This window comes from Lytechinus variegatus, chromosome 10, assembly GCF_018143015.1.
Source record: "Lytechinus variegatus isolate NC3 chromosome 10, Lvar_3.0, whole genome shotgun sequence".
NCBI classification, from domain to species: Eukaryota; Metazoa; Echinodermata; class Echinoidea; order Temnopleuroida; family Toxopneustidae; genus Lytechinus; species Lytechinus variegatus.
The window spans coordinates 3,359,841-3,379,711 of NC_054749.1; the positions used below are offsets into that span (position 1 = coordinate 3,359,841).

General features: G+C 36.7%; 2 protein-coding genes across 2 annotated transcripts; both read right to left on the reverse strand.

Annotated features, from left to right (window-relative positions):
* Positions 1 to 1,721: 1,721 nt before the first annotated feature.
* LOC121422571 (trichohyalin-like) lies at positions 1,722 to 3,876 on the reverse strand. The gene is made up of 4 exons (XM_041617718.1): positions 3,864 to 3,876; positions 2,986 to 3,565; positions 2,800 to 2,879; positions 1,722 to 2,509 (listed from the first exon to the last, which is right to left on the reverse strand). The coding sequence occupies exons 1-4, from the start codon at positions 3,874 to 3,876 to the stop codon at positions 1,722 to 1,724; spliced, it is 1,461 nt and encodes a 486-aa protein (XP_041473652.1).
* Positions 3,877 to 8,471: 4,595 nt separating this feature from the next.
* On the reverse strand, positions 8,472 to 15,849 carry LOC121422950 (neuromedin-B receptor-like). The gene is made up of 3 exons (XM_041618191.1): positions 15,761 to 15,849; positions 15,692 to 15,697; positions 8,472 to 10,880 (listed from the first exon to the last, which is right to left on the reverse strand). The coding sequence occupies exon 3, from the start codon at positions 10,876 to 10,878 to the stop codon at positions 9,799 to 9,801; it is 1,080 nt and encodes a 359-aa protein (XP_041474125.1). The 5' UTR covers positions 10,879 to 10,880; positions 15,692 to 15,697; positions 15,761 to 15,849; the 3' UTR covers positions 8,472 to 9,798.
* Between the last annotated feature and the right edge of the window lie 4,022 nt (positions 15,850 to 19,871).

Here is a 19,871-nt window from a genome sequence, read left to right on the forward strand (position 1 = left end):
GTGATGTCATCAGTTCCCTCATTTGCATACCGACCGAGATATGCATATAACTGTTTTGTGAAATGAAGCGAAACTTTAAAATGTCATAACTTTTCTTATTTTACATCCGATTTTGATGAAATTTTCAGTGTTATGCTTGTTGAATTTTTCTCTTTTTATACAAATCAAGTTTTTGTTGGTTGGACTTGTCCTTTAATTTTTGAATTATACAATATTTCAAATTTTACAGACTTGACAATATGGACCAACTTGAACAATCGCAATTCAACATGTTCAGGGAGAAATAAAATTTTCAATTTGACTGGACGATGAGGAGAATATTAGAATATTTCACATTTCATATAATAAAATACAAAAGAAAAAAGTTGAGTGAGTGATGTCATCAGTTCCATCATTTGCATACTGACCGGGATACTGATAATAACACAAACATGTTTTGTGTAATTAAGCAAAATTTTAAAATATCATAACTCTCTTATTTTACATCCGATTTTGATGGAATTTTCAGTGTTATGCTTGTTGGATTGTTCTCTTTTTATTCATATCAACTCTCTGTTGAAGTGGACTTGTCCTCTAATGAGCATTTGGGTTTATTTGACTGCTATTTTGAACATTCAATACAGTAATACACGTTTCTTCAGTTTGGATAGGAACTATTTATTATTGCAATGCCATTTATATTTATTTGTAATCTCCAAGAAAAGGTAATTTTTAACAAAATGTGTATGTCATAGTTTCTTTCTGTCTCATTCGATGTTTTTATGTAACAAACTAATATTGATGAAATTTACATTGATTATGATTTATGATAAGTCTTGTATTTTTATGAGTAATACTGGGCTGATATTGTTTTAGATTTTTTTCACCAAAGTATGCTACAAACAAAAGCATTGGCATTTACTTGTATTGATTTTGAGGCAAATTTCCTATATCCTGTTGAGGCTTTGTGGAACACGGAATATTCCGCCAACCAGTAGAAAAAATAAACCTTCACCCGTTCCTCCTCCTGTGCTTCTTCTTTCTGTATTTTCTTCCTCTCTTCGTGTCATTCGTTTTGTCTATCTTTCTTTTTCTTTCTTTATTACTTCCTTCCTCCCTCCATCTTTCCTTTCTTTTTGTCTTTCTATCTTCCTTTCTTTATCAATTTCTTCTTTTTTCGTTATTCTTTTTCTTTCCTTCTTATTTTTTTTCTTTCTATTTTTCCTTTCTTCCGTCCGTACTTTCGCTCCTCCTTTCTTCTTCCTTATTCCCATCCTCCCTTATCTTCCTTTCTGTCATTTTGTCTTACTTTCTGTGTTTCTTCTATTATTTTTTCTTTCTTTCCTTTTCCCTTCTTTCCTTCATTACTTTCTTCCTTTTTCTTTCTTTCTTTCTTTCTTTCTCTCTTTCTTTCATTTTGTTTCTTTCATTCTTCCTGTCCTCTCTCTTTCATAGCTCTTCTCAGTTTGAAATAAACAAAGCTTTGACATTGACTTGATATGATTTCAACTCGACATTTATTTTTGATTTACATCGCAATAAATTCAAAACATGTTTTACAAATATAATATATACGTAGTAGAAATGATTTGTTAGATATTCGTGTTTCATTGGTGCTGGATATTAGAATAGTCTGATTTCTGTTGGAATGCGGTAGTTATCGGTAAGGTAGTCTTCCTTAATTCCGGGCTAAGTTGGTCCACCGTTTGCTTACATCATTAAAATTTTGACTCCAATTAATTTCAGAAGCAGCATAATAATTTATGCCACCATTTGTTCCTCCTTTTTCTGTTCGGTCCCTCAGCCAAGTCTTCTTCTTTATCCCTGCCCTCTTCTCCAGTCTTCTTTTGATTCCCTCGGTCCTCTGCTGCCCCCACTCCTCTCCACAGATCGTCAACCGTCACCTGGTGTTCCGGTGGCGCATTCTCCCCTCTTAATTCCGCCTCCTCCTGTTGACCCACCTCCTCCACAATCTGACACTTCTTCTCTTGCTTCTTGAGCTGTAGCTCACTGTGAATCTTGTCTCCAACATGTCCAATGAGCTGTTGCTCCTTTGGGTTCACCCCTAAAGGTTCCATCTCCTCCAAAGGTTTACCCTTCCTTTCTTCCTCCTGAAGCTTTAGATCACTGAACTTCTCAACATCCTCACTTGGGCTCCGATCCTGGTTGCCCTCTCCTTCTGATTCCGTCTCCTCTTCCAGCATCTCACCCTCCTTGGTTTGACCCTTCCTTATTTCCTCCTCCCTTTCCTGCTGCTGCTCCTCCTGAATTTCCTCGTCCTTCTCCTTCTCCCTTTTCTTCTGCTGCTGCTGCTCCTCATCCATTTCCTCGTCCTCCTCCTCCCTTTCTTGCTGCTGCTGCTCCCCCTCCTCCTCCCTTTGATCCTGCTGCTGCTCCTCCTCCTTCTCCTCCTTCTCCCTTCCCTGCTGCTGCTGCTGCTCTCCCTCCTCCTCCCTTTGATCCTGCTGCTGCTCCTCCTCCTTCTCCTCCTCCCTTTCCTGTTGCTGCTGCTCCTCCTCCTGCTCGTCCTTCCCCTCCTTCTCCCTTTCCTGCTGCTGCTGCTGCTCCTCCTCCTTTTCCTGTTCCTGCTGCGCCTCCTCCTTCTCCTCCCTTTCCTGCTGCTGCTGCTCCTCCTCCTCCTTCTCCTCCCTTTCCTGTTGCTGCTGCTCGTCCTTCTCCTCCTTCTCCCTTTCCTGCTGCTGCTGCTCCTCCTCCCTTTCCTTCTGCTGCTGCTGCTCCTCCTCCTCCTCCCTTTCCTGCTGCTGTTCCTCCTCCTTCTCCTCCCTCTCCTTCTGCTGCTGCTCCTCCTCCTTTTCTTGCTGCTGCTTATCTTCCTCCATTTCCTCGTCCTCCTCCTCCTCTCTTTCCTTCTGCTGCTGCTGCTCCTCCTACTTCTCCCCCTCCCGTTCTATCTGCTGCTTATCCTCCTCCATTTCTTCGTCCTCGGCCTCCTTCTCCTCCTCTCTTTCCTTCTGCTGCTGCTCCTCCTCCCTTTCCTGCTGCTGCTGCTGCTCCTCCTCCTCCCTTTCCTGTTGCTGCTGCTGCTCCTTCTCCTCCTCCTCCCTTTCCTGCTGCTGCTCGTCCTTCTCCTCCTTCTCCCTTTCCTGCTGCTGCTGCTCGTCCTTCTCCTCCCTTTCCTCCTGCTGCTGCTGCTCCTCCTTCTCCTTCTCCTTCCTTTCCTTCTGCTGCTGCTGCTGCTCCTCTTCCTCCCTTTCCCGTTGCTGCTGCTCCTTCTCCCTTTCCTGCTGCTGCTCCTGCTCGTCCTTCTCCTCCCTTTCCTGCTGCTGCTCCTCCTTCTCCTCCCTTTCCTGCTGCTGCTGCTCCTTTTTCATCTCTTCGTCTTCCTCCTCCTTCTCCTGCTGCTGCTCCTCCTCCTCGTATTCCGCCTCCATCTCTTCATCCATCTCATCCTCAACCCTCGGCATTGCCGAAGATTCACCAGATGATTTCATCAAAGATGCCTGGTCCTTGAGCATGTGGATGAAGTCATCTATTTGCTCAACATTAATGTCATTTAGAAATACATATTTGTCATATTCTATGACGTCAGCAAGCTGGTGTTGAAATGCTGGAATAACTCGAGTTGCTATTTGAAAAACAAACAAACAAAATATTCCCATTTGTTGTTAGTTCTATGTGTCGCAATTTAGTTTGCTCAAACAAATCACATAATTTTATATTCCTATAAATCTCTTATAGATTAACACATTTGGAATGTAGTTTATTCGGATTATAGCGGTAACATACACTAAATAGTAGGCCATGCGTGGTAACATTCGAAAAAAAATTAATAGTGCCTGTATCTGAATACTGAGTGACTCATTTTGTTCAATTTCTGCCTCTTTTTTTTTTAGCTGAAGAGAATTCTTCTCAAATGTACTTACGTTCGTCACTCATGATGAATAGATCTGTACTCGAATTAAGAATTCAGAAATTCAAATTCTAAGCAACAAATTGCAAGAATGCCACAATTATGAACTTCCAATCACACAAAAGATGATTATGTATTGATATTCAATAAAGAAAGTAAGTTTGTCGTTATGTGCGTCCCTGCGCATGCGCAAAAGCTTTTATCTATTGTTACGTAATGACTGTACGCAGTCATCCTCGGGCACGTTGCAGAAAGAATTGACTTTTCAAAAATCAATCTCAAATCCCTAATAAGCGCATTTCATTGGTTGAAAATCAAACTTTCGTTTAATATTTGGAGTAACGTTTGATCGCCACTCTATCTGTAACGGGTCCCAGATGAGCCAAGCAATAGCAACCGTAATAGGGGGGGGGGGGCTTGCCCCCAAATATTTTCTCGACAAAAAAAAGAGGAAAGGAAAATATTAAAGAGAGGAGGGTTTAAATCAATTATTTTCTTGATATTATGTCAAAATCTATCACAAAATTTGATTTTGTAATGAAAATCTTTGAAATTTTTGCTTGTTGGCTTCGCTCGCTCGCAACATTTTATAATACTTCATAGAATTGTCCTCTATTAAAGACGGAGTGCAAAACGAAACACCGCTTCCACACTGACAGAATGTCGATTTTAGAGAAAATGAAATAATGCTAAGGTTCACTGAAATTTGATAAAGGACATTTTACAGTTTTGCTTAATCAAAACGGTTACCATACACAACACAGTTGATATGCAAACGTCACATACCATTTCTTTTTGTATTTTATTATTATGATGCCGATTTTTGTAGATTTTATCATATAAATTAAGCTAATGATTGAATCATATTACTTGTTTGGGGAGTAGTTAAACCGTTACATCTTACAATGCAGGAGGAAAATATGAAATACGAATATGTTGACTGAAAATGATCGAAATTTTCTGCAACAGTAATAAGTAGAATTAGTATTTAATTTGATGTACAATATTGAGATTTAGTTAAATTTATTGTTTAAACTATGATAATGACATTATTTGGGGCTAACCTCAATTAGCATCTTGCTATTATGTTAGCTCCAATTACCAAATGTTTTGTTTGTATGTGATATGCTATTCCTTGTAATTGTACCTGACAGTGATATTTGGTAATAAAAATTCAATTCATGTAATCTAATACAAAGGAAATTATTAGTGTGTGACATTGTAGAATCCTTCATACTAATATTTAACGTGGTGTGCACGAATTTGTGACATCACATAAAATGTGATAAATATCAGTAAGTGTATTTTTGTTTTAAACAATGATGCGTTTTTTATTACGATGGTATGCATTTCACGTGTTTCAGCTCATGATTTGGTCTTGTATCACGGTTTTTTAACTTAATTTCCACTCGAAATTTTGAACTTTCTAATGTTAGGCCTATATGACACTCTTATGATTATGGCCCTTACATGATTATAGTGAATGTAGATCCAAACTCGTGGAAAGGTAAAAGGAAAAGCAAAATGTGTCAGTATTTTGTACGTTTTTTTTAACGAAAATGTTAACTGAACATCAGTTCTGACCGGAGTTCTCATAGTTATTTAGACATAATTTAGACATAATTATGCTGCATATACTGTAGAGCGCTTAGAGACTTCTGACAAAGTAAGTATTAAGCGCTATATAAGCAGGTATAATTATAATTTATTTATTCATTCATTCACTCATCCATTTAGCCATAAATTTATTCATATATTAAATCATTCATCAATTCATTCCTGCACATTCAAACATACATACATTTATTTATTCATTCATTCAACTTTTATTCATTCACCAATCCATCCATTCATTCAATTATTCAACCATTCATTAATCCGTTCACTCATCCATGCATTTATTAAATCATTCAACCAATCAGTATTAACCATTCGTTTATTTAATCATCTATCCATTTCCTCATCAATTCATTCATTTATCCATTTGTATATCCATTCTTTCAATTATTCATTCCCCATTCGTCCATCCATCCCTTCAACCAGCCATTCATCCAATTTTCTTTTTATTTATAAATTCATCCATCAATTCATACATCTATCCCGTTATCATTTCACCCATCCATTCATACAATCATTTATTCGTCCATCCATCCAGTCATCATCCACCCATCCATCCATTCATTCATTCTCTCGTTCATTCATCCATATACACTCATCCATTCATTCATTCATCCACAAATTATTCAAACATTCATTCATTCATTAATCTCCGTTCATCTAAAGACCCATATTTGCTTGCCATACCCAAAACTCGTACAAAAACAGGTGATCGCACATTTAGGGTTACTGCTTCTAAAGAATGGAACAACATACCCACTTTCATTAAATCATCAAACTCTTCAGATCAATAAAATTCAAGAAACTTCTAAAAACATCCCTCTTTTCCGATTAATTTCTTTTGAATGTATTTTTGTTGTAATTATTATGTACTCTTGTTTTAAACTCGAAACGCTGTGATATAGTTAACTATGGAGAGCGTACTATAATAATAATAATAATAATAATGAGACTTGTAAAGCGCCAAATCCACTCTGTAGAGTGCTCAAGGCGCATAAAGAGCTAAGAGTTAAATAGCAAAGTTTTTAGAAGATTTTTGAAAGTTTCGACAGAGGTACATTTTTTTATGTCTTCAGGAAGGCTATTCCACAAAGTGGGGCATGCAAAAGCAAATGATCTTTCCCCCCAAGTTTTTGAAACTTTCGGAATGACAAGTAAGCCAGAGGTGGATGAGCGCAAAGATCTGCCTGGTCTGTAGTGATTGGTAAATGAAAGACTGTATTGTGGTGCTGATCCTATAAATACTATAAATACTAGTTATTATTATTATTATTCATCCTTTCATTCATTATTTCATTCATTCTTTCTTTCATAATCTTCACTCGAGAATAATGTAGTAAATTGGTGTTCCCGATTCCAACTAGTACCAGTTGGTATCACAATCATTCACACAATATGAACCCCGATTTGAGTTGAAGCTCCTCGGTGATTGATTTTCAGGTTTCCTTTTCCGTACTTTCCTTTCTGTATATGCCTATTTTATGGAATTATCGTTGTCAATTCCGGGGTTGCTTCGGTCACTTAATCCTAATATTACTGCGACGACAAAGCCAATGGTTGCGCATAAAGAAATAATAAAATCATAACCCACAAAATTGCCGTATTTTTATTTTACAATATATTTAGAGGGTGCTCCCCCCGCCATAATGACCATGTTTCAAGTTTATCGTACGTTATCTTATACATGTACAGTACCTACTTAATAGTGTAGGCCCTTTTCTGACTAAATATTGAATACTGTAATATAATTTTGTTATATTTTAAGATTTTTTCTACTGTCTATGTGGAGACTCACTTATGCCTATTTTATAGACATCAAATAAGCATCAAATAACCATTAATATCTTATTCAAAATGTCATAAGCTTGAAAGTCTAGGAACCTATTTCATGAAACTTGGACATTGGTAATCAACTATCACTGATCATGTGACATGAGTCTCAAGTCACATGATGAAGGCTAAATGTCATTAAGGGGTCATTAAGGGTCAATGAACTTTGACCATGTTACGGTATCAACATCAACAAGTTAATCAATATTAAAATGTTGAATTTTCAAGATAGTCAGTTTCTAGGCCCTAGTCCATGACGCGATCGATGACTTCATTGAGTGCACCATAATATTCGATAAGCGACAAAAATCTTTAAGAACAATCTTCGTTTGAAAATTTAAAATGTTCTTTTTTTTCAAAATTCAAGCTTGGGCATGTTATCGTCCGCCCGCCCCACTACCTCCTTCAACCTTCATTACGAATACTATCACCATGCATTATTAAATGACAAAATTAAAAGCCAAGCCCACCACACCAAGTTGATTTGAACAAAATAAAATGCAGAACTCGACACAAATAGGACTGAAAATTCCTTCCAAATCCGATTATATGGGATATAAGAAAGAGACACTTAAAATGCCATAAAGTTCTTATTTCTCATCCAATCTTATGAAAATTTCAGTGTTGTTTTGGTTTGATTTTTTTTTTGTTTATCCACATCAAAATCTTATTGAGGTTGACTTGCCCTTTAATGTCACTGCGGATCCCACTCAACATCTGTCTTTCCTTTGTATTTACCATTCTCTCTTTAGTCGTCATCCTTTATCTCTTCGTACTTCCTTTCCCCCTTCCGTGACTCATATACACTTTCTTTTCTCATTTTTTTTTCCTGGAAACTTTTCGTTCTTTATTTGCTTACTCTCTCCCTCTCTTTCTCTCTCATTCTACCCAGTCATTATACCCACAAAAACGGATCAGGGTGGGGGCGACGGGGCCTTGCCACCCCCTTTTCCATTTTTTATTGCTTTTCAATATTTTTGGCAAATTATTATCCTATAGTAGTGACCTTTGACCACATTTCGGCAGGCAGAAAATTTACAAAACCACTGCCCCCTCCCCCCCCAAAAAAATGTAAGTAATTCAGTACTGGATCCTCCCTGATCATACCACACATACACAGAATACTTTCACCCTCGACCTCCACGCACCATAATGTACCCATATGATATTTTTATCGTATTCAAAATACAGCGAATACACAGAATAATTGTGTTTCGATGTTTCGTTTAATCTTTACAAGATTATGCAACCGTGTTTTACAATACAATATTTACAACTAATTTATGTACATTATCAAATATGATTTATAAGACACATTGTTGACCGGCAACATAAATTTGGGTAGCAAAGTAAATGGCAAGATACAATAATAACGACAATGATAAATTTAATCAGATTACATGGATATAACTTCAAAGTAATAAAGATAGTTAGCGCATATTCTTAAAATGTGGTCGCGACATTATTTTTTCTCTTTTTTCATTTCCTTCCTTCTTATATATATATTTGCAGTATTTTCTTAATAAATAGATGTATGTTTATGCATCATGATTATTTAGATTATATAGTATGCAGTCGTGATATATACAAAAACTCTTTGCAATTAGTAAATTCATGGATGTTGTAGGTTCAATAATGGGAACTCGGGCTTATGTGACATCATCAATTATATTCTTGAATTGCATCATACGATGACAAACACAATTTTCTCTTTGTAAAATATTTGTGATTTAAGATCAATATTGAAAATAATAATAGTAATAATCCGTGTAATACGTATAGTTCCGTTCATATGATATATAAATAATTTACTTTGAAGACTGGGACTAATTGTACTATCGAAAAGGATCATGTATTGCCCTTTCGGAGATGATATTTCAATATAGTAGGCCTATCAATGACAAACATTGATTGGTATTCCATGTAATATGATGGAAATATTTGTTTATACGTCATTTTGAGAAATGAAGAAGAGTGAAAACACTTGTGGTTTCTTATATTTTACTCACAGAAGCAAATATGATATCAGATATATTTTGTATTCCTGAGTGCAGTAATGTATAATAAGGAGTCATATTTAGTCATTTCTAATAGAAATCAAGAAAAGAAAAATGGATTAAATCCTTTGCGGGCACAGTGTCACGGGGGTTTTCTCTTACAACATAACTGTCATATTACTGCATCATAAAATGTAATAATTTAACAATATTTCATGATATCCTTATTCCATCACTCTGAACAAAGGAATAAAGCATAATCATTGTAAAATGCCTATACGTTATTTGATACACTCACTTTCTTTCCCTCAATACAAATGTTTTTGAGAAAGCCTGATTTCATTTCTCGAAAGGCAGGTAGTGGCATTTATAACTTATAATATTTAGTATAATATATAGATATTTACAATTCATTTTCAGCAATTCCACTTGCTGTTAACATAATAGTTCATAAATATTTACAGTTCATTTTTAGCAAATTGATTCGCTGTCATGGTAAAGTCTTTAAACGTAGTATTGATTGGGTTTAGCTGAAGGCCAAGCCTGCTCGATCTTGGTCACAAAGTTTTGGTTATCCGAGCAACATGAACATCCCCTGTGCGAATCGAGTGACTTGTAGTCACCGCAGAGTACGCACACGAGAATAGAGCAAACAGACAATCCAAGGTAGGCGACATAGTTTCCCGCCAATCGCAGAGCGGCGATATTGATTGGTTGAAAGTCTTCTGGTTTGAAGTAGCCTTCAATGACGCGGACGCTGAGGTAGAGGAGCCACGTGACGACGAAGGCGATGACGGTGACGATCATGATGGTGGCGAGACGACGTCGAGTGACTCTTTGTCGATGACTGCCCTTGGCTGCGAAACTGTCCAACGATCGCCTGTTTGAGCACGAGATCAGACGACACATGAGGATGTTGTACGCGAGGGAGAAAACAAGGAGGGGCAGGAAGTAGACGAGTGTGGTGTGAACGCCCGTGTATACATCGAATGGTCGGAGGGATCGGTAGGTGGTGTACCAGTAGTCGGTCAACCCAGCCAGGAATGGGACGGCGAGAAGGAGAGCGAGGAGCCAACCAGCCAGGGCGTAGCAACAGCTAACGCAAAGGCTCTGTCTCGGGCAGTATGACGTGACGTTAAAGATAGCCCGATACCGATCGATCAGGACACCTCCGAGTGATATCGCCATCGCACCTCGTGACGCGAACTCCATGAAGAGATAGCCGTGGGTGATGACGTTTTCGAACTGCTCCGGCGAACTAAGGAAGTGGCGATGGTAGTGGGCGACCAGCGTGTTGAGGGCGTAGAAGATCTCGGCGATGAAGAACGATGCCGCGTAGATGTTGGACCTCGTGTTGCGTTTCTTTGGGTCACATGACACCATAGCCAGAGTTATGCAGTTGATGACGATCGCCAGACCAAGCATTGGTATGGTTGTTAAGGTTACGACTTTAGAGCACATCACGTCATCTGTAGGGATTGGTGATATGTCAGGAACATCGCTGATGTTCTCGGAGTATGAGGAATTCGTCTGGATATCCTCCAGCATGTCTGTTGTAAAGATCTCTGTCGTCGTGAGATTCATATCTGCATTCAAAACAAGAGAGAGGACGAAGGTTAATATTTTTTCTTCAAAATTAAAAAACCAAGTAAAGTTCTTGACAATAAAAACTGATCAAGCAAAAATAATGATTTCTGATAAAAACATAATGCACATTCCTGGTTCTCAATTCTCGATTGTTTTGTTAGTCCACGTAAGGAAATAAATATAAATGAATTAGTAAAACAGAATGTTTGATACTCAAATATAAATGACATTCGTAAATTTTCTTCTTTGTGAAATTGTTGCTTGCATGGGCTTAAGAGAGCGAACGGATGCATAGCGTTCATAAGAAACCCATCAACTTCATCGCGTCGTTGTTCACTGGAAAAAGTAACATTGTGAAAGACGTTTCGGGAAGGAAGTCAACAGTCTACATGTTCAAGGATCGTTCACATAAACAATCTGTGTTTTTAACTTCCGACGAAAACACGAACATTGTTTCATCCGACTCAGTTATAATCACCAGAAAGACTACGCATGCAAGGGATCTATCCGATACTTCAACACCGAGATTACAGACATCATCCCTCTGCTTCCTGATCAATCGACATAAATTTTGGCGCGCTTTCTGTTCGCCTGCTTGGCATCACGTACACGTGGTGATTTCATCTCGAAGATCAAAGGAAGAACGTTTTAATCTCGTCACATCATCAGAAAGATCGCGATGATATCATCACCAAAGAATTAGTAAATCAGCTGCTCGATAGGCGGGGAAATACCAAAACATTCGTCACAGCTTTGGGATGACAACCATTTTTTATGAATCACTCCACAAACCTCATGATATTGAGATGCTGTCTTCAATTTTATTTCTAATTTAATATAATTACATGAATATGATTTGATTTGGCTCTCTGAAGTGTAAACTTTGTTATGTTGATGATATTGCTAATAACAATTATATTAGTTTTAATCCTTAAGATAATTGCAAACCCTTAAGGTATTCCTTCAGGTTACAAAACGACACCCCGTTTACGGTGCCTGGTTTTTCTTTTTATACGCGAATGGAATCATCCTTGTAAATCAATATTATAAAAAGTTTTTTTTAATATATGCAACCAAAGATCCGAATTTAAAATGATATTAATTTAAGTACATGTATATTGTATGATATTAAGTTTAAATTCGGGTGACAGTAACCCATAGTAAGAATAAGTGAATAACATTATACTAGTAACTTTGAAGGAAAAGTGTTATTTTGTTAAAGAAATGAATTAGATTTTTTTTTTGAACAGTTGCCATTCCATTTCCACTTGAGTGTTAAAATGTAAAGGCGTAGTTACTTATACTTTTTAAAAGGGATTGCGCCTGCAAACCTTTCTGAAAGATATGACATCTATTTTAAGGATGCTATAACGCGCCAAAAATTTGTGAGTCAAATGGCTCCATGTCTTTGTGATAGTGTCTACAGTGCCAGATAGTCGGGTCGTTTCCCTCTGTAAGAAGGATGACGAAAATTAAGAAAAGCTCCAAATTGCATCTCTTCTTATATCAATATGATATGATCTTCTTTCTCCTTCGGTATCGCGATAACAACCAGGATGGCGCGAAAATAAAAATGACAAGAGATATAGTGCGATGAGAAGATCTTTGTACCAAATCCTGATCTTTCTCCGTGGAGACTCATGAACAGAATTTGTCACCCGCGGTGACAAGAGGACGAGTCACTTTTAAAGTCGATATTTCGATTCGATGATTGAATATTTATTTCCAGAAAAAAATGCTGTGGACAATCCGACTACCCTGATTTGTATCTGACCTTTTAGTCTATGTTTTGCAAATCCTTTGTTTATCTTTGTACGCTGTGCACCATTAATCATTTCCTGTCTAACGGTGCATTTTCGTTTTAATGATAAACCTTGCTGATAAACGTTTTCTTGTGTTATTCAAATTAAGTACATGTTGTCTAAAGCCAGTGGTTGGTGCATACAATGACGATTATTCACTTCATTTCATTGTGTGGTATTATTTTCTTTGAGTTAATGCTTTACTTACGTATGGCTCTGAAATATATGAAAATAATTCTAAACGGGACTATATTTTCCTCTTCAATCTTAATTTGAATACTAGTTAGTATTTTCTACTTAACAGTATTCATTCCTCAATATGGGGGCGTCAAGTCATAAAAAAAATGAATTAACATTGTAATATTATGTAATGGAGACTGCTTTGAAATATAGTTTAGAATGACAATGTCACAACGATTTTCATACCCACATCAGCTGACAGACCGTTTTCTATGTTAACTATAAAACGGTTTGTCCATGATGCACATTTTAGCTGATAATTACATATCCCAGGCGTGCATATGAAACCAATCATATCGATTGACATCGGTGACATTGACATTGGTTGATTGGTATGTTATTAGGATGTCAAATCACCTTGCGTTATCACACGCAAAATCATGTTACAGCCTACCATTGGCATAACGTAGGTGCACCCCCCCCCCTTGTAGGATCCAAGTATCCTGACAGACAATCAGACCTCTCTGTAAGTTCTTTCTATGTAATTAAGTTCACGAACTTGTATCAACAAGGCGGGCATGTCTAGACTGATGAAGCCAGCTCTAACTTTCAAAAGTAGCATAGTTTTGTCTCTGATCCTCGAATTATTTCCCTTCGGCCGCCCTCCTCATTTAATAACTTGACTTAAAGGGGCAAGCTGAGCCGCGGTGGTATACCTATTATGGGCGCATCCTTCGGACGGATGTGTGGATTGTTGGAGTGTTTCGTTTCCTGGGCTAGCTTCCTGTATACTACCACCGAAATATCCCGGTGTCTGGTCCTACCGAGAACAAATACTTCACAAATTGCTCTTTTTTATAAAAAAGATCATCATTCTTGATTTTCTTTTTTGGGGGCTAGGGGAGTAGCCAAACGGGTAATTTGATGTCACATTAAAACATCAAGTATATTATATCAGCGCAATATTTTTGTGTGTTTTGCATCCTAGCCAAAGTACAAGCCCACTATAAAATAATTTCCAGATAGGCATATTCGCATACTCCTGCATGGGTGAAGGGGGCATTCGAATAACTACCCTGTTCAAAGCAGATGGCTTTACAGGTAGAGATTCGAATCATCAATCCTCACATTGAGTGTCAAGCGAATGAACCACTATAACGCACGGCATACTTTGTGATTGTGGATATGGAGGTGTGCAGACTTGTAGATCTACCAATCAGAAATGATGCTTTACGTCTGGAAATGACCTAAAAAAAACGTAACCATCCCAAAGTCGCGACCGGGATAATGTTCTCGAGCGGAATGACATCCGCTTGAACCACGAATCTATTAAGTTGGATTATAGCCTTACACCACAACCCCAGATTAAAATGTGAATTCATTTTGTCCAAAAGATTTGGTTCGACCATATTGAATTATAGATCCCGCAGTACGACCTGTGTTTAAACAAGAGGAGTTACAAACGATTTTACTCAGTTGAACCAACAAATCCTTCTTTTCACCCTTCACCACTTTAATGAAAATAGGAAAATAGAGACAGGCAACTGCATAAAATATCAATTATTAGTAATATGAGGCATATTTCCCAGACATTATGATGACTGCTGTCCATAAAAAAATGACAGCATATGAATTATGTTAAAAACACTTCAGGCATTAGGCCTATATCCTCTTAATCAATCTCAATCGCCAAAAAATTGTAGAATTGTCTCTCTGCCTTTCCGAGAGAAAAGGTAACCGACAACTTCACCATACACCTGTAAACTTTCACCCTCAAATACCGCGGATATAACATTCCCACTCCTTCCAATGGTAATATACCATGCGTGGCATCACCATTCAACCACAACCAACGACATCCTGAGCCAGATTTCTTGGTTTTCCCGCTCTTTCTCGGACTTTTGTTTTGGTTTAAAGTGATTTCCGTCCTGTCAGATTCTGGTGAAGATCACATGGAAATGCCTCATTTAATGATATTGTTTTTGTGTAGACAAATCTGATAATGAATGATTTTGGCTTAAAGTCTCTGTTAACGTTTGCAAGAGGATTGGGAAAAAAAGTATTGGTCGCTATTCCACTTAACGTTATTACTTTGTTGTGTGAATGTGTATAAAAGTCCTACGCGTGTTGTGATGAGGATAAAATCAAATAAAAACGCGCGAGTATAAGCAACATGTATACTATGATTAATAAAAATTCATATTTTGTCCCAAACGATTTGAACTGTATTTTTTCTTATCAGTATAAAACTATTTCTCATGCTGGAATTAGACCTTTTGAAAAAAAAATTAACTGTCACTACATTTTTGTTAATATCAGATGTTAGATATACAGTCCGATATCTGATACAAATGATGTTATCACAATGTCATAATATTTTTACACATAATTATGTTTAGCTTGAAATGTAGTTTTTGAAAACTGTTACAATAAATCGGCATTTCACAACACACAAATAAGAAATCAAAATTTCCGAGACCCTCGGACAGAACGACGTATTTCTTCATTCACAAATCAGTGAAGAGTCAATGTCACAACAAAACGAAATTACAGAGCAACTGCGATAATAAATCCGAATGATATATGTATATAATAGCTTGCAGGAAAAGGTCAAACGAAAATAAATTGTAAACTGGACATATTAGCCTTTGAGAATGGAAAACATTTAGAATGAATATAAATTTGATTTTCGAATATATGAAAACAATATCAAAAACTACAAACTATAAATTCAGTATAAGCTTAGTTATTTTCAAAAGTGATTAAATTCCATCCTAACAAAATCAGCTCATTTTAAAGATAGTAAAAGAGAGATAAAGAATACTCACCGATTATAATACAATTATGTAGCAGACAAATAAATCAGAGAAAGCACTTTATTTTTCTCAAATAAATCCCGATCCACAAATTAGTGGCGATTATTTCCAACAAATCTGATCCGCAGGATGTTTCCTTTCCAAAAGCTGGTAGAGATGTGAGCAGACAGTACAACGGACAAAACCGGTGATTTATACAAAACCCGCCAACGTGTTTTCCCGCTCACAATAACAAGCGAGTGTGTGTCGAAAACTTCGTGTACAAGTGACGCACACCTTTCGGTAAAGCTCGTCTCTGATTGGACAGTCTAAATAAAGCAGAACAATGACACATGTATCCACTTGCAAGTGGTTGGCTGAGAGTTTGAATATTGTTTTGAAATAGTCTCCAAGTTATCTACGTCACGGGTATTCCCCTATCATGTAATTACATTGCTAAGCGTCGCGTTTACGTTACAATATTTTGTTATGATCTGCTTTGGCGGTAGCCAGGAATGTATAATTGATGATTAATTGAGCGATTATGTCGAAATATGGATTACATCATTGAATATACCCTTCACGAATGTTTTTTTTGCTCCTACCTGTTTCATCATTGTTTTTTTTTTAGGAAATTTATTTCGTAAATTGTACCACATAGTTAATCAATGTACAGTGTGAAATGAATTATAGCACTATATACGACATAAATAAATGTTAAGTATATGTTTAGGCCCACTAACAGTAAGATGAATCATGTAATAATGATAATGATGATGATTACAACAATAATAGTAATGATTATATAATGAAATTTATTATAATTATAATTATGATAATAATAATATTGATAACAATAGTGACGATTATTATGATAATAATTGTAATTGATAATGATATCAATAACACTTATGATAATAATAATAGTAATTATAATAACAATAATAATAATAATAAAATTAATAATAATGATAATAATACTCAATTTAAGAATTGTGGTAAGAATTAGAATGAAAGTTAGTATTCATAATGTTATGACAAATATAACACTCCTAGCTATACAGGTCACTATCGTAAGGGGAACAGGGTAGCCGCGATCAGATGGTGTTTTCTTCTTTCTTCTTCTTTTTTTTTCTTTTGCTATATAGTGTGATAATTCTTTACCCTCCAAGTAACAATAGAAGTAGCACTGGTAGTAGTAGTCGTAGTAGTAGTAGTGTAGTAGTAGTAGTAGTAGTAGTAGTAGTAGTAGTAGTAGTAGTAGTAATAGTAGTATAGTAGTAGTAGTAGTAGTTAGTAGTAGTAGAAGTAGTAGTAGTATAGTAGAAGTAGTAGTAGTATAGTAGTAGTAGTAGTAGTAGTAGAAGTAGTAGTATAGTAGAAGTAGTTTTAGTAGTAGTAGTAGCAGTAGTAGTAGCAGCAGCAGTAGTAGTAGTAGTAGTTGTAGTAGTATAGTAGTAGTATGCTATACATGTAGTTTTGATCCAGCTATGATAGAAACACACCCGTAGAAAGGTCAAAATTGTGAAAAGCGCATGACTCTCAAATGGAAAATTTTAGTAATTTTCTTTCTGTATATATTATGAAAGTGAAATATTAATGTGATGGGCGTCTTTATTATGTTTGTTTCATTATCACATGACTAAACTCATAATCGTTACATGAATCAGGAAACTATAGGCCTTTACATTATTGATATTTAACCGATGACAGTCTGTATACTGCCATGCGAGTATATTGTTTTAAATAAGTCTAGTCTTATTGGTAGTAATATTAATAATAATAATAATAATGACAATAACAAAATTTCTAGTGCGCACATATCCACTCCAAGGAATTCTCAAGGCCCCTGACAAGTTAATATGAATTCAACATAACATACAGTAACTTATAAAAAAAATATTAAATCATACATTAATTAGGAAAAAACACTCTATTTCAATAGGAGAGGGGGTTTATTACTGTACATGTATTAATGGGTATTATAATACATAAGATAGGTTTTCATTTTTTGTTGTTGGAATGACTGAAGTGAGATGAGATTTGAACTATGTGGGGGAAGTGAGTTCCAGAGACGGGGTGCAGCAACAAAGCATGCTCTGTCACCCCATATCCTCTTTGTTCTGGGTTCTTGGTAGGGGGTTGGAAATGTTTGGGGGGGGGGGTTTCAAGAAAGGTGCTAGTTTGTAAAGAAAACATTGACAAGCAAAAAAAGTGGGGTCCACTCTTAAATGGGGGCGTCGTGGTCTAGTGGTTACAAATCTATAGCCTCTCATTCAGAGGGATGTGGGTTCGAATCCCAGCCGTGGCGTGTTTTCCTTTACCCAAATTGTGCTGCACGCGACTCAAGTGAGGTGCATGGGTACCCGGCAGGATTAATCCCTAATTGAGTCGGGGTAATAATAGTGCGCCATTATAGGCAACAAGATAATCGGCGCCTCATTAATAATATTATTCAAAGGGATGGTCCGGGCTGAAAGTATTTATAGCTTAATAAATAGAGTAGAATTCACTGAGCAAAATTCCAAAAAATTCATCAAAATCGGATAACAAAGTTATTGAATTTTAAAGTTTAGCAATATTTTGTGAAAACAGTCGTCATGAATATTCATTAGGTGAGCTGATGATGTCACATCCCCACTTGTTCTTTTGTATTTTATTATATGAAATTAGGTTTATTTAATTTTTTTCCTCCAAAAACTAGAAAAATTGGATTGAAAACTGATTAAGTGCATTAGATATTTATTGCTACAACATATTTCATTATAAGGGAGACATATTATTCCCATAAGTATGAAATAATGAAAAAAATTATGATTTTATGTAATAACATAGAAAACGGAAAGTGGAGATGTGACATCATCAGCCCACCAAATGAATATTCATGACGACTGTTTTCACAAAATATTGCTAAACTGTAAACTTCAATAACTTTATTATTTGTTATCCGATTTTGATGAAATTTTCGGCATTTTGCTCAGTGATTTCTACTCTATATATTCAGATATAAATATTTTCAGCCCGGACCATCCCTTTAATGAATGCACCCTCCAGAAAGTCTAGGGGTGACGCAGAATCCCCACTTCCCAGGACCGTGCTTAATTGACGTGATTGCCTAATCCAAAAGCTACCAGACTGACACGTTTCTCGTCAAAACTGTAGGAATTTTGGTCAAATTTTAGAAGAATCTAATTATAACAAGTGGAATGCCTCTGGCCGTCTCACCTGCATCACGCGGTTCAATTAATATAGCAGCAGTGCTGACTTTGAATACTACTCTAACTCGCACAAGGTGTTCAGTGATACATGGTTACTCTTATGTCCACTTTTTATGAACTAGACCAATAAACTTACAGAGATATGATGGTTATTCAACAAAAAACCCCAACATGGCCAAAGTTCATTGACCTTACATGACCTTTGACCTTGATCATGTGACCTGAAACTCGAACAGGATGTTCAGTGATACTTGATTACTCTTATGTACAAGTTTCATGAATCAGATCCATACACTTTCAAAGTTATGATGGTAATTCAACAGATACACCCAATTCGGCCAAAGTTCATTGACCTTTGACCTTAGTCATGTGACCTGAAACGCGCACAGGATGTTCAGTGATACTTGCATTACTCTAATGTCCAAGTTTAATGAACTAGACCAATAAACTTTCAAAGTTATGATGGTAACTCAACAGATACCCCCGATTCGGCCAAAGTTCATTGACCCTAAATTACCTTTGACCTTAATCATGAGACCTGAAACTTGCACAAAATTTTCAGTGATGCTTATTATGTCCAAGTTTCATGAATCAGATCCATAAGCTTTCAAAGTTATGATGGGAATTCAACAGATATCCCCAATTCGGCCAAAGTTCATTGACCCTAAATGACCTTTGACCTTAGTCATGTGACGTGAAACTCATGCAGGATGTTCAGTGATACTTGATTAACCTTATGTCCAAGTTTGATGAACTAGGTTCATATACTTTCTAAGTTATGATGTCATTTCAAAAACTTAACCTCAGGTTAAGATTTGATGTTGACGCCACCGCCGCCGCCGCCGTCGGAAAAGCGGCGCCTATAGTCTCATTTTGCTTCGCAGGTGAGACAAAAAAACCGGCCGACGCGATTCTATATACGCATGGTCGCTATTCTTCTAAAATATATTACGTTTTACTGCAATATTTTTTTAGCATGGATTCGAGAAAAACTC

Excerpts from the sequence above, each read along its gene's own strand:
- LOC121422950 (XM_041618191.1), bottom strand. The coding sequence starts at position 10,878 with ATGAATCTCACGACGACAGAGATCTTTACAACAGACATGCTGGAGGAT.
- LOC121422571 (XM_041617718.1), bottom strand. Across the intron at positions 2,880-2,985 it reads AGGGAGGAGGAGGAGCAGCA|GGGGAGAAGTAGGAGGAGCA; the intron begins GCAGCAGCAGGA and ends ATAGAACGGGAG. Across the intron at positions 2,510-2,799 it reads ATGGAGGAAGATAAGCAGCA|AGGACGAGCAGGAGGAGGAG; the intron begins GCAAGAAAAGGA and ends AGAAGGAGGGGA.